The sequence below is a fragment of the Trachemys scripta genome, chromosome 12 (genome assembly GCF_013100865.1).
Source record: "Trachemys scripta elegans isolate TJP31775 chromosome 12, CAS_Tse_1.0, whole genome shotgun sequence".
Lineage (NCBI taxonomy): Eukaryota > Metazoa > Chordata > Testudines > Emydidae > Trachemys > Trachemys scripta.
This window is the reverse complement of record NC_048309.1, coordinates 30,157,958-30,177,101: the sequence shown is the minus strand read 5'-3', so window position 1 is coordinate 30,177,101 and position 19,144 is coordinate 30,157,958. Positions and strand designations below refer to the sequence as shown.

Genomic DNA, 19,144 nt, shown 5'->3' with positions numbered 1-19,144 from the left:
TGCCCTCCCTGTGCCTCTGGAGCAGAGACACTAGCTCAATGTCCATTCTTGGACCCCAGCGGCCTAATTCTGCCTCCTCCCTGCTGCTGCATAGGACCTGACTCTGGGGGGTGTCGCCCTGAAGCACAGGGGCAATGGCTGGCTCTGCTGTGCGCTCCCATCAGTGGCATCAGAGCTCAGCTGTAACCACCTGCTGAGGTGCCTGCTATAGAGGAGGGAGCCCATGAAAACAGTACTGCATTGTGCTCCCAAAGCTGGCAATCTGGGCACTGCTGGATTGGGTGGGACTGTCCCACCTCTTATCCATTGCCAGGGCTGAATTTCCAGGGGGCTGGAAACAATCCTGGCTCCTGACCCCCCTTAGCAAATGAAGAGGTGGCTGGTAGTGATCCCTTCTCCGTACAGACAGGGGGCAGGTGGGAGCACACAGCCTCTCTTGCTGTTGCTGAGGATGGATTGCAGACTGTTAACTGGCTCTTCCTTCACCCCCAGGCCAGCTTTGTCGCTTCAGGGAACAGAACCGACATTTCCTTGGATGACCCCAACTTCTGGCAGAAGTGGGCTAAGATAGCAGAGCTGGACACAGATGCGAAGAATGAAAAGGTAGAGTACTGCCTGAAAACGGGCAGCCATGCTCCTCCATGGACATGCACGCTCCTCCACACGCTCGCATGCTCCTCTGTGCATCCGCACACTCCTCCACGCTCCTCTGGATGGCCGCACATGCACACGTCTCCATTGCTAACAAACCCAGCTGCAGGCTGTGTGGATTCTAAGCCCTCCCCCTTAGACAGGACAGGTGTGCTGCAGTGCTGCGCTCCCAGGGCTGCGGTCGGTGCAAGTGCAGAGCCCAAGTGTCCAGTAGCTCGTTGCCAGGGGACATTGTGAAGGCCAAAACTATAACAGAGTTAAAAAAAGAATGAGATAAGTTCATGGAGGACAGGTCCGTCAATGGCTATTGGCCAAGATGGTCAGGGATGCAACCCCATGCTCTGGGTGTCCCTAAGCCTCTGACTGCCAGAAGATGGGAATGGACAACAGGGGATCACTTAATAATTGCCCTGTTCTGTTCATTCCCTCTGAAGCATCATTGGCCACTGTTGGAAAACAGGATACTGGGCTAGATGGACCCTTAGTCTGACCCAGTCTGGCAGTTCTTACGGTCATGCCCATCCAAGAAAGCCTTGTCCTGGAGGGAGCACATGGGTCCCCAGCTGCATTTGTCGCCTGGTGCTGTGTACTTGGGTTCTCCTGGCTTTGCTGCCATGCGGGTGATGGACTGTGGCTGGCTGCAGCTCCCAGCACTCAGGAAGACACGTGTTTTAGCACAGCCTGGGGCCCTGTCCATCTGCCCTGGGGCCCTTCTTGACCCAGCAACCCTGGAGGTGGATTCGGCCCCTCTAGTTCTGTGGGGAGGAGGGGTGGGCGCCATGTCATAGTGGGGCTGGCCAGGTAGCTTTGCACCAGGGATCCTGGCTATTTTATTCACTTAAGCCTCAGAGTGCTAAGAGGTGCTCAGTGGGTGGGCAGGGGCAGGGGGTTGCCATAACAAGGACAGGCTGCTCTGTGTACAAGACAGTACCTAGCCAGGGTTCTCATGGGAGCAGTTCTCTCTGCACCACTGACCTCGTTAGTACAGTAACTCCTCACTTAACATTGTAGTTATGTTCCTGAAAAATGCGACTTTAAGCAAAACGATGTTAAGCGAATCCAATTTCCCCATAAGATATAATGTAAATGGGGGGGTTAGGTTCCAGGGAATTTTTTTTCACCAGACAAAAGACTATATATACACACACACACACACGGTATAAGTTTTAAACAAATAATTTAATACTGGTACACAGAGATGATGATTGTGAAGCTTGGTTGAGGTGGTGGAGTCAGAGGGTGGGATATTTCGCAGGTAATGCGTTACTGCTAAATGATGAACTAGCATTTGGCTGAGCCCTCAAGGGTTAATTCGTTGTTAATGTAGCCTCACACTCTACAAGGCAGCAGGCATGGAGGGAGGGGAGAGAGCATAGCAGACAGAGACACACACCCTGTGTGTCAGAGAGAGAGAGATGTGCATTTCCCCTTTAAGTAGCTAACCCCAATCTTAAGTACACTGCCTTGTTAATTAGATCAGCTTGCTGAGACTCAGCTGCTGCCTGGAAGCTCCCTCCGTCCTGAACCCTCTCGTGTGTCCCCCCTATGGAAATGGGGTAAGCGGGTCCCCCCTTCCCCCTGTACAGCAAGCAGGAGTCTCTGGGAGTAGCTCCAAGGCAGAGGGCAGGAGCAGCACATGGCAGTGGGGGGGAGAGACAGCTGAATGGCAATTGTTAGCCTGCTGGGCAGCTGCAGCACAGGGAACTTAGGGGAGTGGGGAGCTGATACGGGGGCTGCCGATCCACCCTGGTTCCAAGCCCCCACCAGCTAGCTGCAACGGGCTGCTCTTCCTGCAAGCAGTGGACAATGCAGGCGGCTGCCAAACAACGTTAGAAGGGAGCATTGCACAGCTTTAAACGAGCATGTTCCCTAATTGATCAGCAACTTAACAACGAAACAACGTTAACCAGGACGACTTTAAGTGAGGAGTTACTATACTCGGGGCTCTCATTGCCCCACCAGCAGGACTGAGCATTTACCAGGAGTCACCGAAGCCGCTGCCTGGCCCTGATCCCTCCGCGGCTGAGGCGCTAACCCCAGACCTCCAGCAGTCTTTTTTCTATCATTTAGTGTATGCATTAAACCAGAAATCCATCTGAATGGCGATTAGGCGACTCTGTGAGGAGCAGCTCTCATCAGAGAGGCCAGGGTGCCAGGGGTCTATTGTGCCTCACGCAGCCCTGTTTAATTCCAAAGCAGTGTACTTATCCCTTTGGGCCCAGGCTATTCTTAATGTGCTGCTTGCCCATCCCAGTGGCCACACGGAGGAATTTTAAAAAGCTGTTGCTAACCAGGAGCTGCCACGTGTGGCTTGCTGGCTGTGGAAGGCCCTGGCAGCCTGGGCTGCACCCAGAGGCCATGTCCCTGGTTAATAGGGAGGGAATCCTGTGGAAATATGGGTCTGTGTGTGAGATGCAGTATACGTGCTCTGCTCGAGGGGCATCACTGCAAGACAGCACTGCTATTGCTGCAGGCTGAAAGTCCTCATGGCTCACCCTAGCATAGTGGTCTCCAACCTTTTTGCGCACAAGATCATTTTTTGAATTTAAGTACAACCCAGGATCTGCCCTGTCCTGTCCCCAAAGCCCCACCCCACTCATTCCACCCCCCCCTTCTGTTGCTCGCTCTCCCCCCACACACACACTTTCACTGGGCTGGGGCAGAGGGTGGAGGTTTGGGAGGATGTGCAGGCTCTGGGCTGGGGTCGAGGGGTTCGGAGTGTGGGAGGGGCTCCGGGCTGAGCCTGGGACAGAGGTTGGGGTACAGGAGGGGGTGTGGGGTGCTGGCTCTGGGAGCAGGGTCAGGGCTGGGGCGGGGGGTTGGGGTACAGGAGGGGGTTCAGGATGCAGGAGGGGGTATGGGTTGTTGGCTCTGGGAGGGGGCTTAGCACTGGGGGTTGGGGTCTGGGCTCCCGCCAGGCAGCATTACCTCAGGCGGCTCCCAGTCCGCAGTGCAGCAGGGCTAATTCAGGCTCCCTGCCTGCCTCAGCCCCATGCCACTCCCAGTAGGGGCCAACATGCCCCTGCAACCTTGGGGGCGGGGGGGTTACATGGCTCCACGCACTGCCCCTCTCTGCAGGCACCACCCACCGCAGCTCCCATTGGCCGCAGTTCCACTTTCCCGGCCAATGGGAGCTGCAGGTATGGTGTTTGCAGGCAGGAGCAGCATATGGAGACCCCTCTCTTCCCTCTACTCCTCCTGGGGCTGTGGGAGTGTGCTGGCCACTTCTGGGGGCGGTGTGGGGCCAGGCAGGCAGGGAGCCTGCCTTAGTGACAGCCCTGCTGCACCACCGGACTTTTAGCGCCCAGAGATCGCGATCGGCTGGGAAAGTGTCCAGGACGATCTACAGGTTAGTGACCACTGCCCTAGCATGTCCATGGGGGAGGAGCTGGTGATTTGTACATCAGCTTTGTAAAAGGGAATGGAAGAATTATACTTAAATTCCTTGGTTTGCATCTGTTTGACCCAAATTCCTTCTCTTCCCTTCCCTATATGTGCACACGTTTACACACACATGTACACACGCCCACTTGTATACACACTTTGGTCCTGCAGAAGTTGGACCTGGTTAGGCTGCAGCCATTGCTGTCAGAGCATGGTGTAGTGAGAGGAGCCCTGTACCTCGGAGCCTATTGCATTGACAGGGCAGAATTTGGGGACACTTTCCTGCTGAAAGGAAGCTTCTGTGGGTGAGCTGATGTCGTGCTAGGGGGTTTGCAAGGCGACAGCAGCAGCACAGCGTCTTTCTCTCCTGGTCTGTTTTTGTGAATGAAAGTGACTAATAATTCCCGTGAGGAGAGGGTTACTTAATTAACTTTAAAGTGCCTGGGGAGTGCAGTGGAGTCAGGGTGCATGACATATTGCTATGGGGGTGGAGGTTGGAATCCCCAGGCTGTAGGATTCACGCTGTTCTGATCATGCCTGTGTTGCCCCGTAAAGCCTGTGTATATTGGTGCCCTCTGCTTGGCTTTGTATTGTCTGGGTTTGTTTCCCAGAGCGCACTGGTCAGGCCCAACCGTTGGGCTTTGTCTGCTAAAAGAAAACCCCTCTATTGAACCTAATATGAACAGAAACCTCATTGATAAAACAACGGGGACATTGCTGTGAATTAAAAATGTTGGCTGGAGATGTTTGCAATCCAACATCACAGCATTGAGCTAGTGCAGGGGAACTGGGAAGTGAAACTGACTAGCCTGTTGCTGTTGTCCAAGATAAGAGAAATGCAGACAGTAAATGCACAGCCAGGGAATCCTCTCAGCTGTCCTGCGCTTGGGTGGGTCACTGGGATAACTGAGTGTTTGCAAGTGGTTCTGCTTTGGCTGCTGCCGTGCTGCCCACACCTGTAAACTGCCCTTTACCCAGCAGTAATAGTGGGTAAATATGGCAGCTGGAGTACCCTGAGAGGCCAGGCTATTTCCTGACACTTGCTAGTCGGCCTTTTCTCCAGCAGCAGAGCCTCAGGAACGTTCACAGCATAGCCTTTGGGAACATCTCCTAGCCAGTACCAGCCACCCCAGCCCCAGCTCCCTGTGGCACCTGCCTGCCCCGTATGTGGTAGAAGATGTTTCTAGAAGAGAAAAATTAAACACAAAGAATGAGGGCTTTGCCTGCTTGGAAGAAAGAGTGAACAGATGGAGTCTAGTCCTCTGATCCTGCTCTCGGAGTGTGTCCTGCCGGGCCTGCATGCTTAGCCAAACAGCTGGGCCTCTCCCAGCTTTCTTTGGCAAGTGCAAACTACTGTGCAGCCAGCTTCAGTGCCTCCCGAGGGGTTCTGGCTTCTGAAATTCCAGCTAGGGCAGCAACAGCAGATGGACTTAGATGGTAGCAAAGGGGAGGCTTAGTGGGCAACATTTCACAGAAGCTCTTCAGATTTCACTGTTCTAACAGGAAAAGAGGTGTGTGTGACTGTGTGCCTGTGTGTATGTGTCTGTGTGCCTGACTGCATGCCTGTGCCTGACTGTGTGTCTGCGTGCCTGACTTTTTGTGTGCTTGACTGTGTGTGTCTGTGTCTGTGTGAGACTCTGTGCGCCTGACTCTGACTTTGTGTTACTGAGAGATGGGATTCAGCAGGACCAGCAACTAATATGGGTATGGTGTGACTCCAGTTGGTGCGGGGTGCTTTTGTGCTGTTGTATCCTACACCTTCATGCACCTTTCCATCGTCTGATTCTCTTGTCACAGCCCTATCCCTCCACCCCCTCTAAAAGTAAATTATTCCTCCATGAAGCACAGCATTTACCCCACCATTTGTGTTGCCTGGGAGTGGTGGGGCATGAGTCAGCTACTACGCGTAAGTAGTTTTGTAGCTGTTGGGCCTAATTTTCACCTGTGGTATCTCAGGCACTATTTTGTGCTTGCAAATGATTGTCATTCCCCAGCCCTGCCACGCATACACACACTCATTCTTCATGGAATGCTGGTCCCGATGTGTATTCCACACATGGGAATGCATGCGTGCCATGCGCCCGAGTCCGGAAATTCTTCTAAGCAGTGTCTGTTGGCCTGCTCCATAGATCTCCTCGTGCTCCCAACTAAGGGTATAAGAGACAGTGCAGGCCGACACCTCTCCAATTCCTTCTTACTACCACCTGGCCTGAGTCGGAATTCTGTGTCTTCCTGCAGCTGTTATAACACCTATAAAGACGTTTGTAAATTGCTATTTTTCTTAGCTTACTAGTTAGTTAAAGTATCAGAGGGGTAGCCATGTTAGTCTGGATCTGTAAAAAGCGACATATCAGAGCATAAGCACCCAAGAAAGCTTATGCTCCAATACGTCTGTGGCACCTTATAGACTAACAGACGTATTGGAGCATAAGCTTTCTTGGGTGCTTATGCTCTGATATGTCTGTTAGTCTATAAGGTGCCATCGGACTCTTTGTCGCTAGTTAGTTAAAGTTCATAGTAAGTGTGGTTTTTTTCCTTAGTTGGGAAATCCTTCCCCAGGTCTGGGACTATGCCCACGTTTCAAGAATTGCATGTCTTGCCAGTTCTCCTTCTCTGTCAGCAGCGAACATCAACGGTGAGGCACCTATCCCTGCAAAGTGCTGTATCTTATCGCTCCTTCCCTCCCAGGAACCGAGGAGCTCGTGAGCTTCGCCTGAGGAAGTACCTGATGGAGAAGGCTATGAGGCCCCTCTCCGATCTGGGCCAGGGAGACCTCTGTACATAGGCCTCAACTTATGAGCAGTGCTCCTCCAAGCACGTGCCTAGGAGCGGAGCCTCCAGTACCTAAGCCTAAAGACTCCTCTTCAGGGGCTTCCCTTGAGAGTAGAGGGCACTCATGGGCATAAGGAGAGAGATGTGCTCCCTCCCTGAGCTTGTCCAGGTCAGGTGAGGCTTAAAACAAACAGAAACTAAGGACCAGCTCAGCTAAAGACCCCCAGGTTGGAGGGCAAAGTGTGGAAGAAAAAGATCCCCCAGTTTTGTCGGCTATCTCAGTACCAAAGTGTAAGGACCAACATTCACTGGTTCCATCTGCGAGTGCTGGTCTGGATCCATCATCTCTACCTCCTAGCTTTTCAGCTGTGGGCACACTGGGTCCGTTGGACTTGGCCTCTGGAACTCCTTGGACACTGGGGCGTATAGAGACTTACATAACATTACAGGATATTTTCCTCGCTTCTCCAAAGTCTCTCCTTCTCTCCCGCCCAGCCCTCTTAAGGGATATTGCACCAGAGGAGGAGTCTGTGTCGGTGTCTCAGGAGCTATCTCACCTCCACCCCTCTGGCAGGAGCACTCCAGTACCGATGGCCCAGCCACTACCGGTGGAGCAGTTTTCGGACTCGGATGTGTTGGAGGTGGTAGCTGCTCCATTATCTCCCTGGAGACAGTCGAGCCCTGACAGACAGTCTAAGTGTCACGCTTACTACTTCTCAGGGTATGACCTCCTGAGGCACCTCTGGTACCGATTTCCTTGAGGTCCCCCACAACCAATCGATGCCCTTCTTCTGGCTTTGTTGGGGGTCGTGGATCCGTATGCTAAGCATCTGGGCCCTTCTCAAGAATCGTACTGCACCTCTCCCGTCTGCCAACTGGATCTGTCAGTGTACGAGGAGGAATAAGTTGACCCAGATCCGCAGATAGTGACAGTTCTGATGGGTGTCTCTTCATCATCCCTGGATGAAATGGTCACTTTTTCCTCTCTGTCTCTGCTGGATGACAATGGGCGGTACCATGAGCTACTGCAAAGAGTTGCCAGTGACCTCCAGATCCCACTGGAGGAAGCCCAGGACCCTCAACACCAGCTTCTGGATATTTTGAAACCTCAGGGACCAAGCAAGATGGCCCTCCTGGTTAATGAAGCCAGCCTAGAACCAGCCACAGTATATGGCTCAATCCAGCATCTTGTACCCCTACTCTGAAGACAGCTGAGAGGAGATATTTCATTCCCACTAAGGGAGCTGAATTTTTGTTCTCCCACCTTGCCCCCATCTCACTGGTACAAGTAGCTACAGAAAAAGCGTGGTACACTATCAAAGGATCACCCCAACAGACAAGTGCTCTAAGAGACTGGATCCCCTTGGAAGAAAGGTCTTCTCCTCCAAGGCCTGCAATTTCATGTTGCTAACTACCAAGCTCTGTTAGTGAAATATGACTTCAATAACTATTCCGGGCTTGCGAATTTCATAGATAAGCTTCCCACAGAGGATAGAGCCCAATGTCGGTCCTTTATAAATGAGGGAAAGCTAATGGCAAAAACAGCTTTCCAGGCCATAGTGGAAGTAGTGGATACAGCTGCCAGAATCTGGCCTCTGGCTTAGTCATGAGGAGGAATTCTTGTCTGCAATCATCAGGGTTTCCTAGGGAGGTCCAGAACGCCATCTAGCACTTCCCCTTTGATGAATCAAATCTCTTCAGTGAGAGAACAGATGAGTCATAGAATCCTAGAATCGTAGGACTGGAAGGGACCTCGAGAGGTCACTTAATCCAGTCCCCTGCACTTAGGACAGAACTAAGTATTATGTAGACCATCCATCATAGGTGTTTGTCTAACTGTATTCATTAAAGGACTCAAGTCCCTGCATTCATTAAAGGACACTCCGTGTTCCCTGGAAATTTACTCTCCAGCTCCCTGGAGGAAACACTAGAGACAGCCTTTTAGGCCAAGGCCACCCCCTCCTCATGCAATTTATTATTATCACCTGGCGGAGGTCAGGTCAGCAACAGAGTTTCTCATAAAACTTCTGGTAGCTCTAGGTGTTGCAAAAATAGAAAAAGGTCTGTTTTGTTACCCACAAGGATGATAAACTTTATAGGAGCAACATTGGACTTGGTTTCAGTGAGAGCATTTCTCCCCGCAGACAGGTTTCACATAATGAGCAATCTGGTTTCACGCATTACCTGCAAACCAAGAACTACAGTGCACATGTCCCTTTCACTGTTAGGCCACATGCCCACACATATTTACGTGACACTGTTCACCAGGCTTCACTTGCGATACCTACAAGCTTGGATCCACTCGATCTATCCACCAAACAAGGACCACATCAACTGGAGTTATTGCCCACCTCGCCTGGTGGTAGAACCCAAAAAAGGTCATGGTGGGTGTTGCCTTCAACCTGCCCACCCTCAAAGCCACCATTGTGATTGATGCCTCCCTTCTAGGTTGGGGCGTTCACCTGAATAACTACACTGCTCAGGAAACCTGGATCCCACGAGAGGCCAGGCTACGTATAAACGTAGGAGAAGTGTGGGTAGTCCGCCTTGCATGCAAGGCTTTCCTTCTGGTAATTCGCTCCTTCCATATACAAGTGATGTCAGACAATATCACCACCATGATGCAAACAGGGCAGATCAAGGTCTCGTCCCCTTTCCTTGGAAACTGGCTCTCTCTGTCTCTCTATTGTACGTATGACATCTGCAAAGCAACATTCTATAGATGCAGTTGTAGAGCTATAAGCCATTTCAAGGCCTTCTCTGTGACATGGTTATCATCCAATTCACCTTTGAATCCAGATTTGGGACACTGTGTTATGATGTGTTCGATGTTTGGATGCTCTCACTGCAGTCACGCAAAGGTGAGTCTTTGATTTTCCACTTGTACATCAAGTAGCCACATCTTCTGTGGTTTATTCAAATGCAGTTCAGTGTGGTCCAAAGTATCTGTGGCAGGACAAAACTGGGTGGGCATTTTGTTGTATCAGCAATAATGTGCTTGTTTGGAATGGTAGATGAGGTCCAGACACTTCACCATTCCCTGCCCAGATCCAGAGACATGAGATGGTCACGTGTGGTCCAAAGTGGTTTTCACAATTTCAGGCATTGTTGGGGTATGTTATCCATAACCTGCCAGATGGGAAGTTCTGGGTAGTCTGGTGTGTTTAAGTTCTCATGCTGTGGCTATATCTCAATGGATAGCTGGGGATTCGGTGTTTGCTAATACAGAAAGCCACAGTAGAGGTGTTGATTTTAAAGGTCCCATGATGAATTGCATGGTCTAATTCAGCTGCCTATCCACAAGTTGGGTATGGCAGCTTTTTGTCCTCATCGGTGTACAGTATTCTGCAACTGAGTACACCAAGGCCAAGGCCGATGTTTGTAGCACTGAGGCAGTTGATCTCCAGCTTGTTCCTGCTAACTTTCGAATTATGTTGATGCAAGTCTTTGCTTTGGAGGCTACTGTCTTGAGGTGGTCATGCAAGGTCAGTGTGTGGTCAAGAATGATGCCAAAATATGTTGGCTTTGGGTCTTAATACACAGTTTCACCACAAAACTCAACAGAGTGTTTTGTGTGATTCTCTTGTCAAGGTGGAAAGTAGAGACTACCAATTTGCCCGAATTTGGTCTCAGATGCCACTTTTCGAAGTACTCCTCTGTGATCTTAAGGTCGGATGTAAGGGTCACTTCAAGTTCTTTAAAGCTATGACCCTGAGTTGTAAGTGCCATATCATCAGCATACTCAAAATTCTGCACTATCATTTCAGGTATATCGCTCACATATGCATTGAAGAGGGTCGGAGCAAGTACAGAGCCTTGTGGTAGCCCATTATTTAAAGTGTGCAGCTTGCTGGTTTGCCTCTGAGGTATACGAACATCGTTTGGCCACTAAGCATGGTGTTCGGTAGCCTGAGAATCCACACACAGGTTCACTTTGGCCAGTTTCAGTAGCAGACCATCCTTCTAGACTACGTCACGTGCTGCTGACAGATCAATGAAAGCATTACCAATCTTGAGTTTTTGTTGGAATTCAGCCTTAATGTTTGTAGTGAAAGCCAGGACCTGGTCACAGCAACTTCTGTGCGGTCGAAAACCAGCTTGCTTCTTGGGTAGGCTACTGTCCACTGTGGACCCGATTTGGTTCACAATCATACGCTCCATCACCTTGTAGGTGGTGCTCAAGAGAGACTGGCCTAGAACTAGAAGGGTGATCCACAGGTTTCACAGACTTTAGAAGTGCAATGACCTTGGCTTCTTGCTACACACAGGAAATTTCAATGGTCTCCAAAATGTAGGTGAAGAACTTCTCACCCATTTCCATGCCAGTGAACTCAGGTTATATAGGGACTCAGGACAGACACTGTCTTTTCCCACTGCTTTGCCCAATTTCATGGCTGCAATGACTGCATCAATCTCCTTACTTGTGAACAGTCCAGACCATTGAGATGATGGAATGCATGTGGACATCACCTGCCAGAGTTAAAGCTGGAAGCCATCAAACTTTGAGACTGGTGCATCTGGAATCACATCATGATGCAGGCCACTTACCTTCCAGGTATCCACAGCTCCAAACTGAGCAGTCACTTCTCAATGGACCATGCGTGGGAGATGAACAATTCAGTCCTAAGCGAGATATTCACGCAGTGGGCACACCACAGTGGGACTGTCGACGCTCACTAATTCGCCCTTCGAGACCATGGCAACATGTTCCATGACCTACCTGCCTATCCAGGAAGATGGCATTTTTAGTAGCTATCATTTCAGCCAGGAGGGTCAGCAAGCTGGGAGCCATCATTGCGGACCCTCCTTATTACAGTTTTTCACAAAGAAAAGGTTTCCCTTCGCCTACATCCTAAGTTTCTCCCCAGGGTTGTTTCTGAATTCTACATCAACCAAAGTATTCGCTTATCTGTACTTTTCCCAAAACCTCATGCTTCTGCTGAAGACAAGAGACTTCACTGCCTCTGTGTTTGACGTGCCCTGGTGTTCTACCTGCAAAGAACGAAACCCATTAGGAAATCATCAAGACTTTTTATTGCCATTTCAGGCAGATCGCGTGGGCAAACCAGAGGATTTCTAAGTGGGTTTCAGGATGCATCCTAGAGTGCTATCAGGAAGCAAAGATCCCTCCCCCTGTGGGTGTCACAGTTCATTCCACGAGAGCGCAGGCCACCTCCACAGCATCCCTACATGATGTCCCACTACAAGACATTTGCAAAGCGACCACCTGGAGTTCTGTCCACTTGTTCACAATGCACTGCGCTTTAGTTCATGCTGCGGACGCAGCAGTGGGATATGCAGTGCTGCAAGCATCTTTGCTACCAGCTTCCAAGCACCCACTTGCAGTCTGAGCACTGCTTGCCAATCATCCACATGTAAAATACACACAGGGACCAGCACTCTAAGAAGAAATGGAAGTTACTTACTGTAACTGGAGGTTCTTCAAGATATATGTCCCTATCTGTATTCACTACCCGTCCTCCCTCCCCTCTGCTTCAGATCCTGTTGGATTTGCAATAAGAGGAGGAATGACGTCAGCCTGCACTGTCTCTTATACCCTTGGTTGGGAGCATAAGGAGATCTATGGCGTGTGTAGGGGCCAATGGACACTGCTTGGAAGAATTTTTGGACTCGGGCGCATGGGGTACTTGCCTACTCACATGTGGAGTCTGAAAGAGCCTCCAGGTACAGTAAGTAACCTCCATTTTTTGCACCCACAGTTAATTGTGGGTGGCAGTCCATAGTGGCTGGGCGTTGAACAGGCCATCTGGGTCTGGTACCAGATGCTGGGTGTGATGCTAGGCTTGGAGAGAGCTGGGTGGTGCTAGGAGTTGCTGAGGCCAGAAGGCAGCACAGAGGAGGGAAGCATCCCCACACCTCGTGCGAGTGGCCAAGGGGGGCACCGTGCAGAGGGAAGGGTCTGCCGGGTGGTTCTGGGCGCACTAGCCTCTCACTATCTCCCCCTGCAGGAGAGCTTAGTGATCGACAGGCCCCGTGTCCGCAAGCAGACCAAGCACTACAACTCCTTCGAGGAGGATGAGCTGATGGAGTTCTCGGAGCTGGACAGTGACTCCGACGAGCGGCCCACGCGCTCGCGGCGCCTCAATGAGAAGACGCGGCGCTACTTGCGGGCCGAGTGCTTCCGCGTGGAGAAGAACCTACTCATATTCGGGTGGGTCTCATCTGGGATCTGCATGCCATGTGAGGCTGGGCTGACCCCAAGCGCAGCTGTGGCTCTCGGGTGGTTTGGTGTCACATGTTTGCTATTGTCTGTCTGTGCCTGTCACAGGCTGCTGCACAGGAGGGCATGAACCTGGCAGGGAGCTGCAGAGCTAGTGCCCTGCCGGGGGGACCTGCTGCGTGCCCAAACCCCACGTCTATGGGAGGAAGTGTGGTTTGTGGCTAGAGCATAGGCTGGGAGTCAGGACTCCTAGGTTCTTTTCCTGCCTCTGCCATTGACCCAGTGTGTGATGCTGATGAATCCCACCCCTTTCTGTGCCTCAGTTTCCCTACTTCCCCAGGAACTGGCCAGGCTTTGTCCATTAGTGTCCCATGCAGCGTTGTGAGCTCCCCAATGGAGGGCACTAGAAAAGTGCAGTCATTTGCAGTGTTTATGGTGTGTGTTTCTGCTCCTCCAGCTGGGGGCGCTGGAAGGATATCCTGACCCACGGACGGTTCAAATGGCACCTGAATGAGAAGGACATGGAGATGATTTGCCGGGCCCTCCTGGTCTATTGCGTCAAACACTACAAGGGAGATGAGAAGATTAAGAGTTTTATCTGGGATCTGATCACTCCGACGAAGGACGGCCAGAACCAGGCCCTGCAAAATCACTCAGGTACTCTCTCTCCCGCCAGTTATTGCTCAGCTGCCAGCACGCCCAGCTTTCAGTGCCCAGGACTAGAGAGTTAAACTAGAGCGGGTCCCAGAAGCCACACAAAGAGCCAGAGCTGGGCAACAAGGAACCACTGTGTCGGGGCCAGGGGGTCACAGAACTGACTTGCATCCAGACCCTGGAGGCAATGGCAGAGGGGCTCTCTGATACAGGAGTTGGCCAGCCCTGGCCCAGCTGAGAGGGAACCTTGGGCTGGAGAGTTAGGGCACCAGACCAACCTGAGCTGTCTTATCCTGAGGCCTAGATTGTTACTTAGACCAGTGAACAGGCTTGGGTCCATCAGGGATGGGGGGCAAATGTCGCCTGCAGAGTGCAGCCCATAGTGGCCTTTATTCTCAGAACTATGGAGGTGTGGCCAGTGCTGGCTGCATGCTTGGACCTGTGGTCTCTGCAGGCAGCCACACTATGTTAAAGATGACTCCACTCCATTCTGTAGTCGCCATCCCCTGTGGGACACTGCTTGTCTGTAGATCCCCCAGCGCTTCACAAAGGGTCGGGGGAATCCTCATCTGGGGTACTGAGATCTAATACAAATGAGGCCTGGCACCTGGCTGCACCCCTTGGCGGGCACTGTGTGGGTACCCCGATCCATGGCATAATGTTCTTTAAGTTTGGCAGCTCATTCCGGCTGGCTCCCAGCGCTGCCTTTCAGTAGTTTGTCACAGGTGAGCCATGCTGAAAGCTGAGGCAGCTGCTCCCGTTACCGCTCCACAGGGCATACCAGAGGCTGTTAGCAGTGTAAAGTGTGAGGCTCTCCCATGCGGTGCAGGAGAAGGCAGCCGGGCTCTGGGGTGGATTTGAAGTCCCAGGTCCAGTCTGGAATCCCCCCATGCCTGGTGCTGTTGGGTTACGTTCACGTCCATTGCATCTCTCCCTGGGCGTGAATGACGCCATCGCCTACTGTTCTGAGTTAATATCACCATTTCGTCCAGCACTCGAGCCATCTCAGTAGGATGGTCCGGGGCTGGGGGATCAGGTGTGTGCTGGTCAGACCAAAGGAACCATGGCACACACCTGGGACGCTGGCAGAGCTGCGTCACTGGGCGTACACCAGTGCACGAGCATGGAATGGAGAAATAGTAAAACTGATAGGGTGGCACTTATGGGCTCACATTTCAGTAATGCAACGAGCAAGGGGCATGGTCCGTTGAGGGTCATGAACGCTGCACTGCAGTTGCAGCACTGAATGTAACCCAGCTGGATCCCTAGCAAGGGGAAGCCTCGGAACCTCTCAGTCAGCTCCTGGGGAGGCCTCTGCTTCCATGAGTCTGGGTGTGTGGCGGGCAATACAGGACTGAATTCCAGCCCAGGCCCCGACCCTGTGCAATGGCAGCCACAGCAGGGAAAGGTCTGGAGAGCTGCTGAAGGGGAACTGGTCCTGTCCTGAGAGGAGGAGTGTGTGAGTTGGGCCTGTCCAGGGTTAGAGGGATTCATGCAAGTAGCGAAACGGCAATAGCTGGTTGGAATGAAAACACAGGGAAACGTGGCCAGGGAACCAATCCAGGGAATAGACTCCAAGGACGACTCCGCCCCCACCTGCGTGGCATAAGGCTGGCTCTGCTGTATAGAAGAGGTGATGATTCTGACTGGCAGGTGCCGTGGGTACAGATCTGCTTGGATGCCATCTCATCAGGGGTGTCTGGCCCTGATGTCTGTGCTGGGTTCTGCTGTCACCTCCATCCAGAGAAAGCTGGAGTAGCTTTGGTGGGGCTACAGTGGAGCTGAGTTTAGAGCCTGAGCTGGGTCTGCTTTGCGTGTTAGGGAAGCGCTGAGCATTGGCTGTGCGCAGCAGTGCGGGGAGATGTGGATGTGCAATGGCACTGCAGAGGGTGCGGGTCAGAGTGTATTGGGGAGAGCCGTGGCTGGTCTGGGCCTGCTGGTGTGGAGTGGGGAGGTGGGTTGTGTGAGGCAGAGTGCAGGTGTTGGAGCACCTCCTTCCTGTCCCAGCACTCAACCTGACATCTTTCCACGGGCCTGTATCTGACAACGTCGAAGTCAGGCTGCCGAGAGCCTGGGCCAGCTTGCTTCCGTTCTGTGGACGGGGTTGCCAGCAGCGGCGTCCAGCAGCCTGTCCTGCCAAGCCACCTCCTGCTCTCAGTACTGTCCCATGCATTTAGGCTGCTGGGAAGGTGTGGATGTGGCATGGCCTGACCTGGTCTAACTAGGGCACCAGGTACGCATGGCTCTGCTATGGGATTGTGCCTGGACAGACACACTGGGTATGCTGCCTGCCTTTTCTCTGGCTCCCCCACTCCCACCTGAGCTGTGGCATGAGGGTTAAAGAGCATTACAAGGGCTGGCTTTCAGTCCTTCCAGCTGCACTGCTCCTGCCAGCCAGTGTCTGTGTCCTGTCTGATCCAGCGCATTTATCAGGTGCCCATCAGGGTGGTGTGTGGCCTGCAGCAGTGCCGCTAATGCACTCCCTCTCGCTGTTGCAGGGCTGTCAGCCCCAGTGCCCAGGGGCAGGAAGGGGAAGAAGATGAAGAACCAGATGCTGCTCCCTGAGATAAAGAACGCGGACTGGCTGGCCAGCTGCAACCCCGAGATAGTCCTGCACGATGACAGCTACAAAAAGCACCTGAAACAGCACTGCAACAAGTGAGTATGAGCCCCTGCCCTGGGGGACTGCAGCGCACACTCCATGCTGTGCGTCCCGCCCTGGGCCCAGAGCGAGGCCATATGCCCCCAGCTGGCGTCGTGCCACTGGGCTGCAGCGCAGAGTCTGGAGAGGAAGGGGCAGGACGGACCTGGGCAGTCAGTATGGAGAGGCCAGTGGGGATGTTGGGTCGGTGCCCACTGGGTCGTCAGACCTTGGATAGTTTTTGCCATGCTGTAAAGTGCTGTGAAGCTGCAGCCCTACGGAATTCTCATCTTCCTGCCGGTAGGTGCAGGGCACTCCCCACAGCTCAGCTGGCATTCAGGATACTTCCTTATTGTCACAGCTGTCCGCGGTCAGGGACTTGGGAAGCAGGGCTGGTCAAATACCTGAGCACCCCATGGTGCAGACTTGTGCATTAGTGGTAGCTGGAGGGGGATGGCTCCTGGGACCTGGGGGTGGTGCCTGGAGGGGGATGGCTCTTTGGACCCGGGGGCAGAGCCTGGAGTGGGATGGCTCTTGGGGGCCGGGGGGGCGGAGCCTGTAGTGGGACGGTTTTTGGGACCAGGGGGAGGGGTGGGAGAGGGCGGAGCCTGGAGGGGGATGGCTCTTGGGACCAGAGGGGCAAAGTCTTGAGGGGGACGGCTCTTGGGACCTCGGGGGGGGGCGCAGAGCCTGGAGTGGGACTGCTTTTGGGACCCGGGGGCTGAGCCTGGAGGGGGACGGCTCTTGGGACCTGGTGGGGGGCAGCTCTTGGGACCAGAGGGGCAGAGTCTGGAGTGGGACGACTCTTGTGGCCTGGGGGGAGCTGCTCTTGTGGGCTGGGGAGGTGGAGCCTGGAGGGGGATGGCTCTTGGGGCCCTGTAGGGTGGTGGCCAGCTCTTGGGTCCTGGAGAGTGGGGCCCAGCAGGTACAGCTCTTTGCAGGGAGAACTGAGAGACATTATTTTAACAAATCAGTAACCCAGAGCTGTTTCCTCACCCACTCAGAGGATGCTGCATCCCAGCTCCCAGCAAGAGCTCTCCTAGCCATGAGCACTGTAAGTAGCGCAGCCCCCTCCCTCACTGGGTTAGGAGTGAGGTGTGTCGCTGCCATTGCTGGGGAGGCGGGTACCCAGCCTGGCACCTCCCCTCTCCTGGTGAGCTCCTTCATGAGTGTTTTAAGCCTGCTTGATTACAGGGTTAGTGAGGTGAGATCTCTGATGCCCAGATGGTGGGGATCAGGCCCACAGCCCACTGAGCTGATTAAGGAGCCTGTTCCCTGCCAGCCTGAGCTGTTTTCCCATGTGGACGGGGCCTGCTCTCTAGTCCCCATGTTCCAGCTTCTTCAGGCCTTCCCTCTTGAGCCCCAGGGGCTGGATGTCCTGCTGTGTCACAGTGTGAGGGGCAGCTAAGGACGGGCGAAGCTGCTGCCATGCCTGCGCTCAGCCTTGGGGGTGGTGTCATGAGAAGGGGAGTGGCTTCCCACCATGTCTGTCCTGGTATATAACCGCACACGCTGCAGGCCTGGGCAGCGATCCCCACTGCCCCATGCCGCCATACAGACCAGCTGGCTCATAAACGCTGTGTGTAGGGGCTGTGCTATGCTGGATCCTAGCCCAGTGCTCTGTCTGTATTGACCTGCCCCTTTCCCTTGGCAGGGTGCTGCTGCGGGTGCGAATGCTCTACTATCTGAAAGCTGAAGTGCTGGGAGAGGTGGCTGACAAAGCCTTCGAAGGGATCCCGGCCAGGTATGATGCTCTCAGCAGCCTGGATCGGTTTGCATGCCCAGCTGCGGAGTTACAGCGACAGATATCTTTGGCTGCAGCGCCCCTGCTGCATGAGGCGCTCCCTGCCTGCTCTGCGCTGGCATGGGGGAGCTGCCCAGCTGCTGTCTAGCTGAAGTCACCAGCAGCACTGTGCCAGCATGAGAGGGGTCAGTCACCTCACAGTGTCTGAAGCCAAATCCTGCAGTTCTCACTCAAGCAAAACTCCTGTTGCCATTGGTGGCGGCTCTGCCTGAGTAGGGACTGCAGGATTGAGCCCTAGAGGCTGGCCCTGCAGCTTAGAGAGCTCCCTCTGCAGCGGAGCTGAGCAGGGACAGCGGGCTCCTTTGGTCAGGGGACAGGACCACTGCTCCTGTGAAATAACACCATTCAGAACTGCGCTGGGCTACATGCATACACATGTACACATGGGTGTGCATGCTGAGGCACATGCAGACCCCCTACGCTCATGCACTCCCCAGAGATGCACACACGTGTGCATGTGCGCGTTAATTTGAAGCTTGATTGGCTGGAATGACTTTACCTAGTGCAGAGGCCTGCGGCTAACCCTGCCAGCCCCAGCGTGCTGGGAATCAGGATTCCCCACAGTGCAGCCCAACAAATTCACTTCTAATATGAAGCTGTAGCCCCCAGTCAATCCTGACCTAGCCTGGGCACCCAAGCCAGGTGGCTCAGACCGTAGTGGAGCATTGCCTGCTGGGACCTGCATTTCCTCCCTCTGCTCTGCAGGGAGCATGGGGGACTGAAATGGCTGCAGCCCTCTGGCTCCTGAAGTCCCCAAAGGGATGCTGGGTTGGGCAAAGCCTGGTAATTGCCCTGGCATCACATAACGAGCAGTGGCAGAGGGAGCCACCAGGATGGTAGAGGAGAGCAAGGTTTGCTGAGCTCACTGAGCCTGATCCTTTATTGAAACCCTCCGCTTTCCTGTCTCAGCAGACGCTGCTGCTTTCCCAGGGTGCTCCTGTGCCCAGCACAGGTGCAGTCAGTCCGTGTCCCAGGAGCTCACTGGAGGGAGGCCAGGGAGGGTGCTGCCTGCCACTCTGAAGGCTCGGTGCACTCCAGCAGATTGCTGCTTTCCCTT

General features: G+C 53.5%; 1 protein-coding gene across 7 annotated transcripts in view; it reads left to right on the top strand.

Annotated features, from left to right (window-relative positions):
• Window positions 1-19,144, top strand: part of CHD6 (chromodomain helicase DNA binding protein 6) — a 195,355-nt gene that overhangs the window by 140,285 nt on the left and 35,926 nt on the right. For all 7 annotated transcript variants that reach the window (XM_034787628.1, XM_034787627.1, XM_034787630.1 and 4 more), the window contains 5 exons: window positions 493-603; window positions 12,777-12,979; window positions 13,446-13,645; window positions 16,141-16,300; window positions 17,938-18,027. In XM_034787628.1, coding sequence (XP_034643519.1) covers window positions 493-603; window positions 12,777-12,979; window positions 13,446-13,645; window positions 16,141-16,300; window positions 17,938-18,027 — 764 coding nt within the window. The remainder of the gene's footprint in view (window positions 1-492; window positions 604-12,776; window positions 12,980-13,445; window positions 13,646-16,140; window positions 16,301-17,937; window positions 18,028-19,144) is intronic.